The sequence below is a fragment of the Lepus europaeus genome, chromosome 1 (assembly GCF_033115175.1).
Source record: "Lepus europaeus isolate LE1 chromosome 1, mLepTim1.pri, whole genome shotgun sequence".
Classification (NCBI taxonomy): Eukaryota; Metazoa; Chordata; class Mammalia; order Lagomorpha; family Leporidae; genus Lepus; species Lepus europaeus.
The window spans coordinates 62,218,969-62,235,666 of NC_084827.1; the positions used below are offsets into that span (position 1 = coordinate 62,218,969).

At 62.8% G+C, this 16,698-nt stretch overlaps 3 protein-coding genes across 4 annotated transcripts in view; 2 read left to right on the forward strand and 1 right to left on the reverse strand.

The window, feature by feature from the left end:
- MYO7B (myosin VIIB) overlaps nt 1-5,198 on the forward strand; it is a 76,165-nt gene extending 70,967 nt beyond the window's left edge. The window contains exons 38-48 of the mRNA XM_062199092.1: nt 69-222; nt 388-543; nt 1,270-1,375; nt 2,016-2,129; nt 2,421-2,508; nt 3,024-3,130; nt 3,558-3,743; nt 3,963-4,079; nt 4,261-4,344; nt 4,537-4,656; nt 5,088-5,198. Coding sequence (XP_062055076.1) covers nt 69-222; nt 388-543; nt 1,270-1,375; nt 2,016-2,129; nt 2,421-2,508; nt 3,024-3,130; nt 3,558-3,743; nt 3,963-4,079; nt 4,261-4,344; nt 4,537-4,656; nt 5,088-5,189 — 1,334 coding nt within the window. The 3' untranslated portion in view covers nt 5,190-5,198. The remainder of the gene's footprint in view (nt 1-68; nt 223-387; nt 544-1,269; nt 1,376-2,015; nt 2,130-2,420; nt 2,509-3,023; nt 3,131-3,557; nt 3,744-3,962; nt 4,080-4,260; nt 4,345-4,536; nt 4,657-5,087) is intronic.
- A 720-nt stretch (nt 5,199-5,918) lies between these two features.
- The window catches only part of LIMS2 (LIM zinc finger domain containing 2), a 28,473-nt gene continuing 17,693 nt past the window's right edge, over nt 5,919-16,698 (reverse strand). For both annotated transcript variants that reach the window (XM_062181012.1, XM_062180939.1), the window contains exons 5-10: nt 9,316-9,465; nt 8,638-8,788; nt 7,742-7,834; nt 7,527-7,575; nt 7,288-7,363; nt 5,919-6,866 (exon numbers count right to left, since the gene is read on the reverse strand). In XM_062181012.1, the coding sequence (XP_062036996.1) occupies nt 6,719-6,866; nt 7,288-7,363; nt 7,527-7,575; nt 7,742-7,834; nt 8,638-8,788; nt 9,316-9,465 (667 nt within the window). In that variant the 3' untranslated portion in view covers nt 5,919-6,718. The remainder of the gene's footprint in view (nt 6,867-7,287; nt 7,364-7,526; nt 7,576-7,741; nt 7,835-8,637; nt 8,789-9,315; nt 9,466-16,698) is intronic.
- GPR17 (G protein-coupled receptor 17) lies at nt 13,990-15,024 on the forward strand. The gene has a single exon (XM_062199104.1). It carries the CDS (start codon nt 14,005-14,007, stop codon nt 15,022-15,024), a length of 1,020 nt encoding a protein of 339 aa, XP_062055088.1. The 5' UTR covers nt 13,990-14,004.

Consider the following 16,698-nt stretch of genomic DNA (forward strand, 5'->3'; position numbering starts at 1 on the left):
GTGTCTAGCCCTGGTCAGGGGCCAGCACGGAGCCACCCCTATAGCACCATTGTCCTTGACACTGGAACCCATCCTCAAGTATATGGGTGACTACCCGTCCCGGCAGGCCTGGGCCACGCTGGCACTCACCGATCAGATCTTCTCGCTGGCCCTGGAGGACTCGGCCTTGCAGGATGAGGTCTACTGCCAGATCCTGAAACAGCTCACCCGTAACTCCAATAGGTCTGCTGGAGACTGCGGGAGCCCACGGGGCGGCCCCTAGTCCTCAAGGGAGCAGCGGCTGAACGCCTGCCCCTGGGGGGTGTCAGCGCCCCTGTGGGGGTGGGAGGGGGCCTGTTCCACCCTGGTGATCCACTGACACCTGCCCTTCCCCCCCCCCCCCCCCAGGTACAGCGAGGAGCGAGGCTGGCAACTGCTGTGGCTCTGCACGGGTCTCTTCCCGCCCAGCAAGGCGCTGCTGCCCCACGCCCAGAAGTTCATAGACACGCGGAGGAAGAAGCCGCTGGCGCTCGGCTGCAGCCGCCGCCTGCAGAGAGTCCTGAGGTGAGCCTGGCCCCTTCACGCCCCGCCCGAGCCTCAGCCCTGAGCCTAGCAGAGCCGGGCGCTGAGGGGACCCAGTCCCGGGACCTTCTCCGGACTTCTCCACCCATGGTGGAGTCCGGGGGCCTGCCAGCAGGGTGGACTCGGGGCGGGGTCGGGTGGGAGCCAGGCCTCTGCAGAAGCTGCTGTTGGTTTGGGGAAGACTGGATGGGCCCCAGCCGCTGGGGAGGATGCGGCCCAGAAATCCTTGGAGGCTCCCACCGGCTTAGCCTCTGCCCCGCCCCACCGTCGGGGCGGGGGCGGAGGAGCAGAGTTTGAGTGGTGGGCGTTGATCTCCCTGGCTGGGATATTAACGCCAGCTGCTGCGCATGGAAGCACACGGGCGCCCCCTGCTGGAGTCCCCAGCCCCACGTCCCTGTTGTGTGGAAGCAAGGGACACAGCCGGCCTGTCCACCACCCTGGCCTGGCCTGGCCCCTATGTGTCCTAGGTCTTCTGTGACCTCCTCAGAACCGAGGGTCATCTGGGAAGTGACACCAGGCCTCCCTCCTCCTCTGCCTCCCCTGGGGCCATGTGCAAGTCCACCAGGCAGGGGCAACCCCTGGGAATGGGGGGGGGGGGGTCACTGGGGGTTTTTGCTTTGCTCTTGGCATCTTGGTTAAGGCTCTCTCAGGAGCTGGGGGTGGGGCAGGGGTAGGGGCCGGTGTCTGCAGGGTGCCGTGTCTACACAGGACAGGGCCCCGGAAGCAGCCGCCACACGAGGTGGAGGTGGAGGCGGCAGAGCAGAAAGTCTCCCGCATCTGTCACAAGGTCTTCTTCCCCAATGACACGAGCGAGGTGAGTCCCTGCCCCTGCCAGACACGGGGCCCACCCACACTGAGAGTCAGGCTCGGGGTGGGGGAGGGGAGGCTGTGGACACCTCACCTGCCCGCAGGTGCTCCGGACCAGCAGAGGTGTGGAGGGCAGGGGCAGCAGGAGAGGCTGCAGGTGGGAGGGAGCGTTCCCAGCTTGTGCATCGGGAAATCCAGGCCAAAGGCTGAGAGACTGGAAGGGCAGGGCCTCTAAGAGCTTCTGACCTTCCCCGGGTGCAGGCGAGCCAATGCCAGGGTTGGAACTGCCTGCTGGGACGGAGCCCACCATGGCCGTGGGGGAAGGTGGCAGGCAGGAGACCATCAGAGCCCAGGCGGGGAGGAAGAGGCCCAGAGAGAAGCAGCAGAGAAGAGCAGGGCCTGAGAGGGGAGTGGTGTGAGGTGGGAGGGGCCTTCCCAGACTCCCCGGGGGCCCCACTGGCTTGTGTGGCCTTGGGGACCGTGGAGTCCCTGTAACGGGAAGTTCCCACAAGCTGGCTACAGAGCCCTCAGAGCAAGTCCAGGAGGGGAGGCGACACAGCCCCAGACATGAAGGGTCCCCCACCCCAGGGCTGTGCCTTGGCCCCGGGGGAGCCTCTGGGCCTCACCCGCAGCCTCTCTGTACCCAGATGCTGGAGGTGGGTAGCGGCAGCCGCGTGCGAGACGTGTGTGAAGGCATTGCCACCCGGCTGCAGCTGGCCTCCTGGGAGGGCTGCAGCCTCTTCATCAAGATCACAGACAAGGTGCGGCCCACCTGGAGCCAGGACCCCAGGGACCAGGCGGGGAGGGAGAGGGAGAGAGCAGGTTCGGTCTCCTGACACCGAGCGGACCTCAGCCTGCCCAGCCCTGCTGAGCTGGGGCTGTTCCAACACAGGGAGCTGGCATCTGGGAGCCAAAATGGTGCCCCATGCATACCAGCTGCCCGACCCTAATGCCAGCCTGTTAGTCAGCTGCTGGACCTGAGCCGGCCCCGCCCTGCCACAGGCCACACCCCTGAGAGGCCACACCCCCTCCTGAACCTGCTGCCTCCCCAGGTGATCAGCCTGAAAGAGGCAGACTTCTTCTTCGACTCCCTGAGGCAAATGTCAGACTGGGTGAAGCGACACAGGCCCCAGAAGGAAGGTGAGGATCTCGTGAGCAGGAGGACCCCTAAAAAGGGGGCTGTGATGGATGGGCAGAGGTGGGACTGTCGGCCAGCCTGCTGCATGGCCCCACACCCCTTCATTCATTCATTCCTTCATTCATTCATTCATGCCTCTGTATGTCCCTAGGTCGTGAGAGTAGCCACAGCCTGGGGCCAGGTGGGGAGGGCACTGCCTGGGGATACTCCCTGCTTGGGGAGATCGTGGGGACAGGCTCATAGCAGCTGGCTGCACTGCACTGCACAAGGGTCTTGACCCCATGGGGGGGAGGCCCAGGGGTGATCTGGAGCAGGTGGCCCCTCCACTGGCCTTGAAGAATGAGAAGTGTTGGAGGAGGGAGGTGGGGAGACAGCAGGAGCCATGGTACAGGCAGGAGCACACAGCGCGGGGCAGGTGGAGAGGGAGATGGCAGTGCCTGGGCCACCGGAGCAGGTGGGGTTCAGGCTGCAGAGCCTGCTGGGACAGGCTTGGTGCCCACTGCCGCCCCTCGCCCAGGGGCCCCCCTGACACTCCCATACCAGGTGTATTTCATGCGGAAACTGTGGATCAACGTGGTCCCAGGCAAAGATTTGAACGCGGACACCATACTGCATTATCACCAGGTACCCTCAGACGCTCCTGCTGGTGGGGTGCTGGGGCTGCCCCATTCCACGCCACTCCTGTCCTGAGATGGCAGGGTGGGGGACCCCAACTGCAAGGCCCCACATGCCGGGGTGGGGGCTGAGCCACTGAGGACTCCCAGGCTAGGAGCAGAGGAGAGCTGCATTTGGGGACAGTGACTCTAGCAGCACCTGACTGCCAGGGGAGGGGACAGAGAGCCCAGCCGCTGGCCCGTGTCCCAAAGGGCCAACCACATGGAAGAACAGGACACGGCCTCCATGGCAACATCAGCTGTGGGCCCCCTTGGCCTCTTTTGGATGGAGCAGGCTGGCTCCCCGGACCCCCCCCTGCCCCGCCCATGACCTCAGCACCAAGGAGGGGTGTGCCCATGGGCCGGCAGGCCTGAGACCCAGCATGTCCCTCACCCAGGAGCTGCCCAAGTACCTGCGTGGGTTCCACAAATGTTCGCGGGAGGATGCCATCCATCTGGCAGGCCTCATCTACAAGGCCCAGTTTGACAATGACCAGTCCCAGCTGGCCAGTGTCCCCAAGATCCTCAGGGAGCTGGTGCCTGCCAACCTCACTCGCCTGATGTCCACGGAGGAATGGAAAAAGGTCCCTGACCACTTGGGGAGGGGCCTGGAGCTCCTGCCCCCACTGGGGGACCCCACCTGGGCTTGGGGACTGGCTGGGTGCTGCTGGGACCCTCTCACCCCATCCTCCTGGGCCCCTGGGTCAGCAGGTTCTGATGTGCTTGGGGAGGGTCCCACATGGGCAGCCCTGTATGGGCAGGGCAGCCCCGCCTAGACCCTCACCGGCCCTCCCATCCCCCAGAGCCTCCTTCTGGCCTGTGACAAGCACAGAGACAAGACAGTGCAGGAGGCCAAGGTGGCTTTCCTCAAGTGGATCTGCCGCTGGCCCACCTTTGGGTCCGCCTTCTTTGAGGTGAAGGTAGGTCTCACCCATGCCCCGGCCTCCTCCCCAGCTGGGCCCCTTGCGTGCAGAGCCCCAGGGTTGGCCACCACCAGGTCTGGAAGGAGCACATGTGGGTGTGTGCACCCCAGGTGAGCTCCTGGAAGCTCCCAAGCTGGGCTGTGACCACGGTACCTGCTCCCCCCTTTCCCGTCCACAGCAAACCTCGGAGCCCTCCTATCCGGACATCATTCTCATTGCCATCAACCGACACGGGGTTCTGCTCATCCACCCCAAGACCAAGGTAGCAGCTGCAGGCCCTAAGGCAGGGCTGGGCTGAGGACGTCCACAGGAACCCTGGGACCCCAGTGCGGCTGAGGCTGCAGGCACCTGCTCCCAGATGTCACACCTGCCCTCATGTCCCCTCCCTCCCTACATACACACACACAGAGGCCCCGGGTTCCAGGCCCCTGCCCACCTGTCTCTCTATCCCCAGGAGCTGCTCACCACCTACCCTTTCACCAAGATCTCCAGCTGGAGCAGTGGCAGCACCTACTTCCATATGGTGCTGGGGAGCCTGGGCCGGGGCAGCCGCCTGCTGTGCGAGACCTCTCTGGTGAGCCTAGCCCCGACTCACAGCACCAGGAGGCGCTGAGGACTGCACATCTGTCCTCACCTACTTGCTGCTGCCTGGCAAGCTGCTCCCCAGGAGGGCTCAGCAACCCAAGACCATGCTGGTCCCACAGAGGCTGGAGGGAGGCCAGGTGCATTCCCCAGGCAGGTGGGGAGCCAGCAACTCTGGTGGCAAGGCCTGGCTGTGGGGCTCCTGGTGCTGCCGGCCCATGCTGAGGACAGAGGGAACCTCAGGCCCAGCAGGGCAGGTGGCAGTAGGGACCCCGCAGCAGGTGTCCCCCTCCCCTCGCCACCACGCCCTGCCCAGTTGTGTTGTCCTGGCAGAGATACTAGATGCCACCAGGTCCCCAAGTCTAAGACCCCACCCTCCCTCCCTACAGCCGCAGTCTCTGATCCCATCCTTTCCCTGTCCAGGGCTACAAGATGGACGACCTGATGACCTCATACGTGCAGCAGCTCCTGAGTGCTGTAAACAGACAGCGGGCCCCCGGGACCCCAGCCCCGGACAACCCCTAACAGGGATGCTGGCCACCCATCCAGCCACTGTTCCCCACCAGGACCCAGGACCTGCCCACCCCATAGAACGCCGGCTCCCCTTGGCCCCTCTCTCTGGGTCACTGACCGTGGAAGCCAGAGCAGCTGGGATGGGGCCAGGAGTCTCAGGGCCCAGGGCCGAGGGTGGAGAGCTAACAGGGACCTACCCCCCACCCCAGAATGTTCAATAAAAACTCATGGAGCAGCGGAAGTTGAGTGAGGGGTTGGATGGGCCGAGGGGTCCTCGGTGGGCAGCAGGCCTGGGAGTTTTTGCCCAGAGAAACAGATTATGGCTGCCTTCTCCGGCAGTCACTTCTTTGGCCCTTGCTCCTGACTCCTGACCAGAGGGCCAGGGTGGAGGCCCGAGCCAGGACTGCCTGCTCTCGGGTCTCAGGTCTCATGCTAAGAACAGCCTGGGCCCGGGCCCTCCCTAGGCAGAGACAGCCTAGGAGGCCTGGATGACTCCACTTCATTGATAGTTCTTATCCAAGCCCACCCCCGACTCTGCCTGCCAGGACAGCCCACACGGGCCTAAGAGACCGTAGCTGGCCTTGACTCAGCGGTGTCTTGATGACAGCCTGGCCTGGACCAGGGCTGGGACGCACCTGAACTCTTTCATCTGCCATTTTGTATCTGCCCCTGAGCAGTGAGCAACACATGGGCTGGGGTCCCCTGCCCCCTGCCGCCACAAACCACGCCAGGCCATTGTGCTGGTGTGAGACAGCCTTCATTGTGCAAGCGTGTACCCCAACGCCAGGTCTGTGCCGGACATGGAGGAAGGGCCGTCCCCAGAAGAGGGAACACCACCCCTGACCCCACCACCTCCTGGCTCCTGGCCTCACCCAAAGCCTCCACACCGGCCCTGGAAGAGGAGGACCTGGCATGGGGTAGGATTTCAGGATGATTGCCGGGTGACAAAAGGGAGTGGGTCCTTGTCCCTCCAGCTGGTCTGTGGGTGGGAGGGGCAGGATGTGCTGGCCCAGGGTTGAGTGAATGGTGAGGAATGGAGAAGGGGCCCCCCAGAGGCCTCCATCTGTTATGGCCCCGGCTAGTGGGGCCCCAGGTGCCGCGTGCACACAAGGGGACCACCCTGGGGACAGGCATAGCTGTGGGTCAAGCCTGTGGCAGGTGGTTTGCTGAAGGCCACGGGTGCAGGGAAAGTGGCTGTCAGGAGAGGGCCTCGTGGGACGTCACAGGCTACCCACCTCCGGGACACAAGACAGAGGACAGAGGAGCCAGGCACCGGAGAGGAGAGATGTCGGAGCAGTTGAAGATACGGGAAAAGAGAGGGAAGGACCCAGCGCACTGGGACAGAGAGAAGGGAGGAGCAGTCAACGGAGAAGTGGGAGGGACGGACCCGGCAGCCAGGAAGGGGGAGGGGCTTAGAGGGGTGGGACCTGCATCCCAGAAGGGGAGGGGCTTTGGTGGGGGCGGGCCCGGAAGCCCAAAAGGCGCAGAGCGCAGAGGAGGGGAGGGCCCGTGGGGCGTAGCCGGGGCAACCCCACAGGCCTTCAGGCCGAGTTGAGGTCCACTGCCTTGGGCTGGGCCTTACGAGAGGTCAGCTCGGACAGCTTCTTCAGCCGCTTCTTCAGCTCCAGCGGGAATTTCTCATAGCACTTCTTGCACACGGGCTTCATGTCGAACTCCACAAACTTGTTCCTGCGGAGGACGCCTGGCCTTCAGGACAGCCCCGTGCCCCACCGACCCTGACCCCAGCCAGCCGGGCGACCTGAGGCCCTCCACGAGCCCCACCCACCTGCAGACCCAGCCCCACGGTTCCCCGGGGACGATGACCCTCTGGCCGCCCTCCCTTCCACCAGAGCCTCCTCCGGTTCCCAGCTATCAGCTATCCCCAGGAAGCTGGCCGCCTCACCTCTCACAGCCCCAGCCATCGCACACCCGCCTTGGCTTCCTGATTCCTTTGTCGCTGCATATGCTGTTCCCTGGGCTGGAATGCCCTTCCTTCCCCAGAGCCCGGGGGCCCTTGTGGGTGTTATCCCTGGACCCCATCGCCCTGGACTGTGTGTGTGGCATCCCCAGGGTGCCAGGAAAGGCTGCCAGAAGGTAAGGCCTGACTTACTTGAGGGTGAGCTTGCTGTTGCAAGTGGAGCAGGAGAAGCAGTTCACACACCAGGCCTTGTTGAGGGCCGACACCACTGCGAGGGGAGACAGGGCTGAGCAGGCTCCGCCCAGGCAGCCGCGGGCCCAGCTGTGCAAAGCCATGGCCAGCTGGGCTCGCAGCTGCGGGACTGCCAGCCCCCAGGGAGTGCAGGCAGGCAGGGGCAGGGGAGGGAGGGGCTCAGGACACAGGGGCCTCACCATCGCCCTCGATCACGTGGCTGCAGTTATAGCAGACGTCCCCAAAGAGCTGTGGATGGAGTGGGCTGTCAGTGCAGGTGGCATCACAGCGGGAGTCCTCAGGGGGCTGCCTGTTGCCCCCTCCTGCCCATCCAGCAGCTCCCGGGGTGTGGGGGGAGACTCCCATGACCTCTCAGGCACCTCTCAGACCAGTGTCCACTGTGTCCCAGCCCTACCTGGTTGTAGTGAGTCTCACAGTAGGCTAAGCCCTTCTTCTCATAGTGCCGGTGCCCCAGGAATGGCTTCTCACACTTGGCACAGACAAAATGCTGCAGGGAGAGAGGGCGGGTGGGCTGGGACGCCAAGAGACGAGCAGCAGAGGCTGGGCAGAGCCGAGGGCTGATGGCTCCCTGGCTGAGCAATCTCTCCTCTAATGCATTCATGGTGACAGGGCATGTCACCTCCCCCTGCCCCCTCACAGAGCCCTCACAGTGCAAGGTGCAGTGGCCCTCACAGGTGGGAGCCATCTGCTCAGTGTGGTGCCTCCTGCGGCTCCACTGTGAGCCCCTGGAGGATGGGTGAGGGGCAGGGGCTGGGGGCCAGGGCAGGACAGCCCACTGCCTCCTGTAAGGGGCCTCTCAAACGGGCCACCCAAGGCGTGGATGTGGACACAGCACTGACCAGGCCATCAGAAATGGACAGCTCCTTCCCTGGGGTGTCTGTACGAACATCAGAGCCCTCAGCACAGGCATGAGTGCCCAGCTGACCCAGGTGTGCATACCTGAGGAGCTTGCCCACTCCACGTCTACCTGGCCCTGAACACACCGAGCCCTGTCAACCACAACACCTGTGGGCCATCTGTCCCCAAGGTAAGGTCTCCCCATCTTTGGAATCTTCTAGAATTGCCAGGAAAGTGGGGAAAGACTGTCCCTCCACCTGTGGGCTCAGGTCTCCTGTGGCCCACTGGGGTCCCTGGCCAAGTATAGTGGCATAGGGGTGTAACACTCAGAAGGGAGGTCCTCGCTGGGAGCCAGCATGGCCTGGGCTGGGGTGCACAGGGGATGCAGGGCCAGACTGTGGCCATGGGCCTGGGGACCCCCAACCTGAGGCCACGTGCCTGCCACCGGCTTACCTCCACATGCCACTGCTTGCCCAAGGCGTTGACCACACGGCCCTCGATGGGCCGGCGGCAGGCCCCGCAGATGGGAACGCCCATCTTGTCGTGACACGGCAGGCAGTAGAGCTCACCCTTCAGCTCCCGAGCCTCGGCCGTCAGCTCCTTCCTGGAAGACAGCACAGAGCCCCCAGGTGCCGCCCCTACCCCAGCCACTGTGGGGGTCCCTCCTGCCCCTGCAGCCCAGGGCCGCCGCCCCTCACAGGCCCCTCTGTGTCCCCCACAGTTCCCCCCAAGCAGAGCAGAGCTGGAGGCTCCCTCTGATCTGTGCTATCTTTGGAGACTTCCTGTGAGTGCCCCAGAAGGGGCGCAGGCCTGGAGCAAGGGCAGCCTGTGTTGTACGGCAGGAGCCCTCTGAGAAGAAGGCCTGTTCTCACCTGGACAGATTGGCTGGGACAGGCAGAGAGAGAGGGGTGGTGGGCAGGGGGCGCTTCTCTCTGCCCCAGCAGCCCCTTCATTGTCCCTGCCATCCAGGTACCCAGGACAGAGCCCCGAGGGAAGGAGCTTCCTGCCACTGGGCCCACCCTGTCCCCCCTCCCTCCAATGCACCGCCCCTCTCCGCCCAGCTTGCCTCTCCTGCCCATCACAGCCCTGGCTCCTGCTGGGTGACGCAGCGGCTCTCCTGCCGGCACCTACCCGCAGTGGGTGCAGCTGAAGTGGTCCGGGTGGTAGGCATCGTTCTTGAACATGAGGGGCTGTTCGTCAATGACCAGGTGGCACCGCTGACAGATGTACTTGCCCAGGCCCTTGGCCTTCTCACGGTTGTGGCACGGGCGGCACAGGTGCCTGGAAGGGCAAGGGCAGGTATTAGGGGCAGAGGGCTCCCACCCCCAAACAGCCCTGGCACCTCTGGGAGAACAGAGTCACACTCTCCCTACCCCCGCCCCGCCCCCTTCCTGGGCCTAGGACACTGGAATGGAACAGCCTCTGACTGATACGTGATGAACTATCAGTTTGTCCTTTTCTCAAATGTCTTTGAACACATGCACAGGGACTATAGAGGATGCCAGCCGGCAAATCCACTGTGCCGGGGGGCTGCGTGGCTGCCGAGTGAGTGCGGGGGGGGCCGGCTCCCCCACTTCCTTCGGGGTCTGCCGGATGAAGAGGGGCCCTGGCCTGCACAGGAGCTTTCTGTCTCCAAGACAAGAGCTGCTGTGTCACACGCAGGCCCCCCAAACCCTGCAGCGGTCGCTACAGAGTCTTTTTTGTGACACTCTCTGAGTCATTTCTGATGCTACTCCCTGCCTTGGGCACACAGCTGTGGTCTCTGCTGACAGTGAGATCAACATGGTATCTGTTTCCTGGGTGGCAAGCATTGAGAACCAGGATCCCTAAGCAAAGAGGCACAAAGGCCGGCATCCAACACCCCTGGTTCCCCGATCCCCACCTGCTGCCCCATCTGATGCATTGCGGCCCTCCCTTCTCAGGCCCCCAACCCACAGGGAAGCACCCACCCACACACACACACACACGCGCGTGCGCACACACACACCTCTCACCAGCCTCCACAAAGACCTGATACCAGGCCTTGGCCCCTTCTACGGAGAATTTGACACAAGAGATGGACGCTCAGATTCCAGATCCTTCATCATCAGGTGATGGATCCAGGTGCCAGGGCAGCCAAGTCAGCTCCCCAGCACCTGCTACCTCTGAGTCTGGACTCCACCCCATTCTGCACTGCTTTCCTTTTGCTCTGAGCATCTCTTTGCCCCAGTTGGCGTGAAGGACAAGGGGTCCAGTAGCCACTCGCTAAGCTGCCGATGGGCTCCCAGCTGTGCCCGCTGGACCACCATGCCTCCCACTCCTGCACCCCCCTCTCTGGAGCCCCTCTCTGCCCAGCTCGCTATCAACATGAGTGAGTGAGAATGCACAGGAGAACTGAAAGGCAGTAGCCATCAGTCTCCTGGCCTCACGTCCGCTGGCCTTCTCTCTACTCTGCAGTGGGCAGCAGATGTGGCCTGTGGCTTGCCACTTTCCTCAGTACGCTCCCTGAAGTCCAACCTCACCCGACACCATCCGGGCCACTTCCACAGTTGAGTGGCCCCTTCCAGCCAGCCCCTGTGGCTAGCTGCCCCACCCCGCCCCCTGCGTGCCTGTTTATCAGCATCCACGCCCCCACTCCCAGTGTTGATGACTGTCCCTTAGCTTCAAGACATTAAACATAAACATTCCGTCCATATGGGAAAGTGTTTGTTTCCAAGCTACAGAGATAATTGGCTCGACTCCCCAGATTCTGTTGCAGCGGTCAAGGCTCTCGCTGCCTCCATCAGCGGTCACCCCAGTAATAAAAGTCTGTGAGCTCAGAAATATCAGGGTCAGGGCAGCCCAATTCAAACACCCAACTCACGCTTCCAAGCAGACAGCCACCGCCGGGGTGCACCAGGAGAGAGGCACATGCCCGGCCCAGACACCTGCACACCCCACAGGCCCCCAGGCAAGATAAAGTGAGACACCGAGTCTCTTGAAGGAACTCCAGCTGGGATGAGGCTTCTCCACAGACCGGACCCCAGCCCACCCCAGCTCTAATGGGGACTTTCAAAAAAATATTTTTTAGGGAAGCACGCGCGCACACACACACACACACATACAGAGCGAGTCCTGGCTGTGCCGCCACCTAGCGTTTGCCTGGAGTGAGTCATGTCATCTCTCGGAGCCTCAGTCTCCTTGTCTGCCAAGTGGGCACAGGCTTACATGGAAAGACAAAGTGGAGATGGTGCACGTGACGGGCATCCCCCGAACACCTACCACATTCAGCTGCAAGTGTTCTCGCTAAGAACTAAGAGCTTTCACAGTAGGAATGCCACTTTGGATCCCCAAGTTACTGACTGAGCACTTGAGACAGAGAGAAACAAGCTTGGCCCAGTCTGTCCTGGGAGCGGCCACCCCAGGAGGAGCCCCGGGTTGGTGGCCAGTGGCAGCCGTGGCTGTCCTGTGCAGAGGAGGAGCCTCCCAGGCGAGGGCCAGGCCCCAGGCTGAGCCGCGTCCTCTGCAGGGCAGAGACAGCGCCCCATTATGATGCGTCCTGCAGCTGTGTCCCGATCCCGATAAAAGCGGTGATTTATTCCACACGCCTGAGCAGGGCCTAATTATACGGGGCAGGACACAAGGACCCTACAGCAAGTGTCCTGAAAGAGTCCCCTCTCATTTGGCCGAACAAGATCCCCCAGCCTCCCACCCTCAACATTCACAAGACCCCCCCCCACTCCCGACGTCCTCCGCTCCCACCCCCAGCGCGGGCTGGGGAGCAGGGGCCCGTTGCTGTGGCAGCCAGCCCCTCACCGCCCCCCTCTGTAAGAAATCATCCTCTTGTGAAATGCCCTGTTGTGTCTCAGTCTCAGGCAGAAACCCCCGCCCGGCCCTCGCCCACTCCCAGGCTCCCAAGACAGCCATACACTCAGCCTCTGTGACGCTCTGTGGCTCGGCTGGAGGGGGAGGCACACCGGCTGGGGACACACTGGAATATTCACGGTCCCCGTGGCGGCACAGGCAAGCCCCCCACAAGGGACCCCTCAGGAATGAAGCAGCCTTTCAGGGCTGGAGGGTCCACAGCCTCCCCTCCTCTCCTTAAATAGCCAACCTTCCACCCACAGCAGCACGGAGCCCACGGCCAGCGCCAACACCCACGGGCTGCAGCTCACCTGCCGGCCCCAGAAGCCTGCCCCCGCCTCCAGGACCAGTTGGGAGAGGTAAGGGACAGAGCTGGGCTGGGCATGGGAAAACAGAGCAGGCGGCCTTGCTCATCGTGGTGTTGATGGGACGCCTTTTGTCTCCATCTCACTGATAAGGGGATGACCTATAAGCATTGGCCACAGTCTGACCTCACAGCAGCCCACAGGGAATGCACCTGTCCCCTGCTGGGGACTACAGAGGGCAAGGGGCCAGTCCATAGTCCCACGCTGCGACTGACCATCTATTGGGATCCAGGCCACCAGCCGAGGCCACCATATGTGCCTGCCACCAGGCACAAGGAGGAGCTGGGAGCAGGGCTCAGCCAGGGAGGAACAGGTGCCCGGTGCTGCTGCCTCGCCACAGCACAGCACCACGGTCCCTCCACTGAGGTGCAAGCCCAGTCCCCTGAGGCCACTACACCCACAGCACTGAGATCCATCACTGCCAGACACCCAGGCAGGGACACATGCCCCAGTCTGAGCAGTCTGAGCAGAGAGCAGAGAGCACCTCGGGGAAGCCGGGAGCCCAGGCAGGCGCTGGCAAAGGACTACAGAGCATGAGGCAGGGGCCGATCTCAGACCAAATGGCAAAGTCAGTCTCACAACTCTTGTAGTGGAGTGCAGGCAGTGGGGAGGGGACAGTGGAGGGAGAGATCCCGGCAAAACAGAACAGCACACACTCCATGGCAGCCAAGCCCACACCCCTCCTGCCCCCTGCTCCTCCCTGGCTCTGTGGCTGCCCCTGTGCCTTGAAGACATCAGCTGGCCAGATTCAGGACTGCCAGACTGGGTCCCCAAATAGGGAGAGGGCTGGGGGTCTTGGCCGTGGCTGATGAAGCCTGGTGGGAAGTGCAGCTGTCACAGACACACAGCAGGGACAGCCAGCCTTGCCTGCTCTACTGATGGGGGTGCCAAGCCTCCCACACGTCCTCAGAGTGGTCCACCTCACCCTCAGGCCCACTCAGCCCTACACCACCTGCGGTACCCTGAGGCAGCCCTGCAGAAGGTATGATCCATCATTCACAGGAGGGGAAACTGAGGCTGGAGGAAGTGTACGAAGAGAACTTGCTCCAGGCAGATCCCTGGTGGCTTAGTGCAGAGCCTGGCTCACCCAGGTGAGGAACCTGCCTCTCCATTGGCTGGGCTCTGCCTTCCCACTGCTGTCCTGTGATGGATGGGTAGACAGGTAGGGTGCAGGCTTCTCTCCCTATGACCCCTCTCACCCCTGAAGGAGCCAGGCTGAAGCCCACTGGCAATCCTAGGGATGAGAAGGCGGGGCTGACCTGTCCTGTGTGCTGGTCCCTCCTGGCTCCTGCCCACAGCCCCACATCCAGGACTGGGTCAGGCTATAGAGCTGATAAGCTCCAAGCACTGGGCTGTTAGGAACAGATCCCACCCACCCACCTGCCCACCTGTCAGGAGTAGGGCTCAGGGGCCAGCCTCTGCCCCTCAGCTTACCTGGAAGGCAGGACAACATTATGTGGGGCCCCCTTCACCCTCCAGAGCCTCACACAGACAGGCTCCCACTGTGCCATGGAGGCGGTGCTGCAGGCATCAGAGGGCGCTCTCTCCTCTGGACTCTGGACTCAGGTGACACTTCTGTCATTGTGTGCTTGTCCCCTCCAGGCTCATCCCGGGCTCTGCCTCCAGCCACAGCATGAATGGGCTCGAGGCCGCCTCCCCAAGTCTGACCGTCAATGCATCCCTGGCTGCCCCTGGGGAATGTGGGCACGAGACGCCACTGGAGAACATGTTGTTCGCCTGCTTCTACCTCCTGGACTTCATCCTGGCCTTTGTGGGCAACGCGCTGGCTCTGTGGCTGTTCATCCGGGACCACAAGTCAGGCACACCGGCCAACGTGTTCCTCATGCACCTGGCCGTGGCTGACCTGTCCTGCGTGCTGGTCCTGCCCACCCGCCTCGTCTACCACTTCTCCGGGAACCACTGGCCCTTTGGGGAGATCCCGTGCCGGCTCACCGGCTTCCTATTCTACCTCAACATGTACGCCAGCATCTACTTCCTCACCTGCATCAGCGCTGACCGCTTCCTGGCCATCGTGCACCCGGTCAAGTCCCTGAAGCTGCGCCGGCCGCTCTACGCTCACCTGGCTTGCGCCTTCCTGTGGGTGGTGGTGGCTGTGGCCATGGCCCCGCTGCTGGTGAGCCCGCAGACCGTGCAGACCAACGGCACAGTCGTCTGCCTGCAGCTGTACCGGGAGAAGGCCTCGCACCACGCCCTTGTGTCCCTGGCCGTGGCCTTCACCTTCCCCTTTGTCACCACGGTCACATGCTACCTGCTGATCATCCGCAGCCTGCGCCAGGGCCCCCGCGTGGAGAAGCGTCTCAAGAACAAGGCGGTGCGCATGATCGCCATGGTGCTGGCCATCTTCCTGGTCTGCTTTGTGCCCTATCACGTGCACCGCTCTGTCTACGTGCTGCACTACCGGGACGGCCGGGCCACCTGCACGGCCCAGCGCATCCTGGCTCTGGGGAACCGCATCACCTCCTGCCTCACCAGCCTCAATGGGGCCCTGGACCCCGTCATGTACTTCTTTGTGGCTGAGAAGTTCCGCCATGCCCTGTGCAACTTGCTGTGTGGGAAAAGGCCCATGGGCCCGCCCCCTAGCTTTGAAGGGAAAACCAACGAGAGCTCACTGAGTGCCAGGTCCGAGCTGTGAGCCGGGAGCTCACAGCATCGCCCCCACCCCAGCGGGGAAGGCCAGCTGCAGGCTGCCTCGGAGGACATCTCCTCCCGGAATTCTCAGCAGGGCCCCTGCCCTCTCTGCCTCCCAGGTCTGAACTGCAAGGTCTCCCAGCACGGGGCACAAGGAAGGAACCAGCAACAGGGATGGATCAGCCACCCCTCCACAGGGGCTGGGTTGCAGCTCCAGCTCCAAGACATTCAGTGACCTCACCCTCAGGAAGAGAGCGAGGAGGCCAGAGGGACACTCCCTGGACAATGAGGGTCTTTCTTCCCTGCGGAGGCTCCCCGTCTCCTTCCCAAGACAGACTAGCACAGTGCAAAACTCTGCAGAAAGAACCCTGCGGGCAGCCCAGCAAAAGACAGACTTGGGGACGGCAGTGGGGGCGGGGCACGGCGGGGTGGGTGGGAGGGTTGTCTAAATATTTCCTTCGAAGCACAAGGTACCCTGGGGTCCCTCTGTGCTGCCCCTGACAGAAGGCTCCTGGCTGAGTGTCAGGGACACGGACTACAGGTCACAGGCAGAGGAACGCCGGGTGATGTCCACACACATCAGCTCCGCTCTGGATGCCTAGTTCCCTGCTGTAGGCCCAAGCCCAACCCTGACAATCCCCACAGCATCTCAGCAGGCACCCGGTCGCTCCTGGGGCCCCGGGCAGGTTCACAGTGCTTATGGACAATCACGAGGAGCCGATCTTGGGTGAGCAGCAGCGAGTGAACCTGTCTCCCACTAACCCTGCCCTGGCAGGGGCGTCCTGAGCCCCACTCCCTCCAAGGGGCCTCTGTCGGCCTTGCGTCACCCTAACACATTCTCTTGTGTACTTGTTTGTAGCAATCATAAACATAACCGTAGCTTTGAGACTGCGAAGCTCACTATGTTTGGTCAACATGGAACAGCTCTTCCCTTCCATTCAGAGGAGGGGTCAGGGGGCAGAGATGAGGTCAGCACAGGCTCCGTCACTGTGGATCCAGCAGCCGCAGCCCCTCTGACCCAGGCAGACTCTGAGGTTCTGCGTCGTGGACTCCAAGAGCCAGCCTGGCCAGTGGGGGGTCCAGGCAGGGACCTCACCCACTCCAGCTGCACCTGCCCCCGCCATCACAGCTCCTGCACTTTTCTATCCAAAGCACGTGTAGCCTCTCACAGATCCTCCCAATTAGCCTGTGGGGCAGTGGTCCCTTGGGAAGGGGACAGCACTTGCTTCCGGCACACACTGGGTAGTGACCCTGCTGATCAGCTCTGGACCCCCGGTGCTGTCCCTTGGCCCCTCATTCAGACAACCTGCTAGGCCCCAGGCACTGCATCAGCCCTGCAGATCCCAAGACAGGCACAAGGCCCTGTGGAGCAGTAGATGGACAGAATCAGTGCTGATCCTATCAGGAAGGGACAACAGAGCTGCTACAGCATACCACCAAGAGCCCAGGCAGGAAAGGGTGGGGCAGCCAGCCAGACAGCTGAGGTGGGGTGGGGGTGGGGTCCTCTGGGAGGCGGGGCTGCCTTTTCTAACAGGGGACAGACAGAGAAGCAAACTTGATTGTCAGAACCAAACAGTCACAGTTCAGCATGGGACCCATGGCATCTGGGACATCTGGTAGACCCCACATAGTGCAGGCACACAGGTGACTGAGAACCTCAAGGGAGAGGGCGAGGTGG